At 41.9% G+C, this 3,326-nt stretch overlaps 1 protein-coding gene across 1 annotated transcript; it reads right to left on the minus strand.

The window, feature by feature from the left end:
- Positions 1-408: 408 nt before the first annotated feature.
- Positions 409-1,341, minus strand: LOC119231549 (olfactory receptor 4D1-like). Its single transcript, XM_037493258.1, has one exon. It carries the CDS (start codon positions 1,339-1,341, stop codon positions 409-411), a length of 933 nt encoding a protein of 310 aa, XP_037349155.1.
- Between the last annotated feature and the right edge of the window lie 1,985 nt (positions 1,342-3,326).

The following is a 3,326-nucleotide window of genomic DNA, read 5'->3' on the forward strand; positions in this document are numbered from 1 at the left end:
TCTTTTGGGCCTGCGTGCTGAAACACAACTTGTGAAAAAATCTGGTTTAAAATGGGTGGAGGTATTTTTGTCCCCTTATTTCATGCTCACAACCCTACCCTGCTGTTATTGCTAGGTAAGCAAGAGTCAGGAGCCAGCTTCCTCTCCAAGCTCTGGCACTTGTTTTTCATCTCTAAGTTTGCTTGAATAGTTTGTAAAACTATTCAATTTTATAATATATATCCAGATTTATGAGAAAAAGATAGAAGTGTGAAAATGCTTAACACAGTACCTGATATGGGAGTTGGTTTGCAAAAATATTAGTTGAACCTGAATCATCCACATATGATAAAGATAATTCCTCCACTTTTCACACGAGAAAACAAAAATTCACAAAGATTTTTCATTTACAGTGGACCTACTTGGCGTTCACGCCATGCCGCAAACAACTAGGTTCTTGCCTAGCCTCTTCACGGTTGCCTGCATCTCCTGGTTCCTCAGGGTGTAGATCATGGGGTTGAACATGGGGGTCATGACTGTGTAGCTGATGGACACAGCCTTGCCCATGGGGAGGGGGATGAAGGGCCGGGAGTAGATATAAATACAGGGAATGAAGATCATTGATACCATGATGATATGGGTGGTACAGGTGGAAGCCACCTTCCTCCTGGCCTGCCCTGAGTGTGCCCTGAGCATCACCAGGATGACAGAGTAGGAGAGCAGAAGCAGTATGAACCAGATGAGGACCAGCATGCCACTGTTGGAAATCATGAGGAGCTCCAGGAGAGAGGTGTCTGTGCAGGCGAGTCTCAGCACTTGTGGAACATCACAGTAGAAGTTATCCAGGATGTTGGGGCCACAAAATGGCAGTGGGAGCAGCAGAGCCAGCTGGACTTTGGAGTGGACAAAGCCCCCTACCCAGGCAGCTACCACCAGTCCCACACACAACCTAGTGTTCATGAAGGTGACATAGTGGAGGGGCCTGGAGATGGCTATGTAGTGATCATAGGCCATGACCAAGAGGAAGAAGACAGTTGCACCTCCCAAGAGGTGGAAGAAGATCTGGGCCATGCAGCCCTGGTAGGAGATAATCTTGGGCTCGTGAAAGAAGTCCACCAGCATCTTTGGGGAAGTGACCGTGGAATAGCAGAGGTCTATGACTGCCAGATTTCGGAGCAGAAAATACATGGGTGTGTGGAGTCGGGAGTCAAAAGTCACAGTGACCATGACAAGGAGGTTTCCCATGATGGTGGTGACATAGACAATGAGGAATACCAGGAATAGTAGTTTCTGGAGCTCCTGGGTCTGTGAGAACCCTAAGAGGACAAACTGTGACACACGTGTGATGTTATGTGGTTCCATGGGATCTTCTCCACGTGTCTAGGGAGAAACCATGCAAAACAAAGATCATGAAAGTGTAAGCACTTCCTTTTGGAGGGTCAGGATTGAGTTGATCAGGTTGAATGTTGAGACCATTCCAAGATGAAGTTTGGGAGGCCCTCCCAGGGTTTAAATACTTTTTTAAGGGTCACACAGTCTTATCTCTCTACCCATGTCCTGCATTATTTGACATGCATTCGTGGGGTCTTTTCCCTTTGGACCATGCTGTCTTTGTCTGTGGATTTCATGTCTGATTCACACCTACATCTAAACACAGTACCTGTGAAGCCCAGGATCCAGAAACCTAGTTGAATCAATCAATGCATGAATAAGTGTGTCAGTGAGTATCTGTGGCCACAAACATCATTGACCTAGGTGCATACATCTTGAGAGGATGTAGTGACTAATAGTTTTACATAAGCAAGTAGATGTTTGTTTATCTTGAGGCAAATGGTTCCTGTTGACGGAAGAGACTGAGTTATGTATTGGAAGAAATTGTCATAAACTCAGAGGCAAATGTGAAGAAAAGCAAGCAGGTGATCTTGGCTGTAGTGAAACTGGGATAATGAATGCTTCTCAAACTTTTCCATGGAGATACTTCTCCAGTGACATTTGTTACTATGGGGACCTCTGTGGGGGGCACTCAAAGCAGCCTGGGACAAACACAAAATTTCCTTGAATTTTCATGTTTTGTATTTAAAATTTATGTGAATTTTCTATCATTCACATAGTTCTAGATGCTCTTTGAGAGACTTCTTAAAATTAGCATTCTTTAGTATTGTGGCTTGTAAAACTTTAGTAAAACTAAAGTGTCACATAACATAGCGGGTAGGAGAGACCTGTTTCTTCAGTAAATAAAAGTTTTAGAAGACATTCAATTAAGAATGAAACTGAGGTTTTTGATGTTAAAACTCATTCACTTGAGTTCTACTTTTCCAAAATTGTTTTCTCTATTGGTCAGGAAAATTTGCACTGAGGGCCCACCCTTTAAAGACAATAGAACATAGAATGTTCACTTTTTTCTGATCCCACCTGGCATAGGGAAGGGACAATAGCAATTGCACTGATGTTCTATTCATAAGGGAGTTGAATGAATAGTGAAGTCATCATATATATAATGTCTATACAGATTACATAAATTCCGGTTGTATAGTAAAAAGATTCCTGTCAACACTTGTAGACAAGTGTAAAACAGAATTATCTCTAAAATTATCTGTGAACTACTATAGTACTCAAAATGCTGCCATGTTCATTTCATCTAAAACTGACTTTATCCTCAAATACTTGTGTAAAATTTGTTCTATTTATTCTGTGGCTTCACCTACCCCTAGCATAGAAACTCTTGAAAAGCATCCACAGGGGCAATTGAGAACCCCGGCAAGTTCTCTGGTGGAAAATTATGTGACAAAACAGGGTTAAAATGGGCTTAAGTTAGCACAGTAGAGTAGGCAGCCAAGACAGCCAAGAGTGGAGAGGATTCTTCCTGGAGCACTGTCAGAGCAAACCCAATGGAAAGGAACACATTTTTGTCTCTGCCATTGAGTCTCTGCTCTATCATACGGTGTCAAGGCTAGACTGGATGAGCAGCAGAGTAAATGGTCTACTTTGGTCTCTCTGAGAAAACCCATGACTTTTAATCCCTTCAGTGCCCAACCTCAATCTTCCCACTTAATCATTGATTGTTAAAATACCAATAGAATAGCTTTATTGCCCCTATTTTTATCTTCATCCCTATTAGGATTACAACTATCATACGCTTTTATATGCCTTTGTCAGTCAGAGACACTCAGCAACACTATATATGTCAACTGTATAAAATATATTTTATTTAGTTCAAAAATTTTCCATGGTTCTTTATCTTCTATGGTAAAGAATTCACATTTTCAGGGGCTTCCACACAAACTGGTTCCTACCTTTCTTTCCAGACTCATCTGCTGCTTAACAGCAATAGTGGAAGTAGTAGTAGT

This window comes from Talpa occidentalis, unplaced genomic scaffold, assembly GCF_014898055.3.
Source record: "Talpa occidentalis isolate TD23 unplaced genomic scaffold, MPIMG_talOcc4v2.1 talOcc4.7, whole genome shotgun sequence".
NCBI classification, from domain to species: Eukaryota; Metazoa; Chordata; class Mammalia; order Eulipotyphla; family Talpidae; genus Talpa; species Talpa occidentalis.

Excerpts from the sequence above, each read along its gene's own strand:
- LOC119231549 (XM_037493258.1), bottom strand. The coding sequence starts at position 1,341 with ATGGAACCACATAACATCACACGTGTGTCACAGTTTGTCCTCTTAGGG.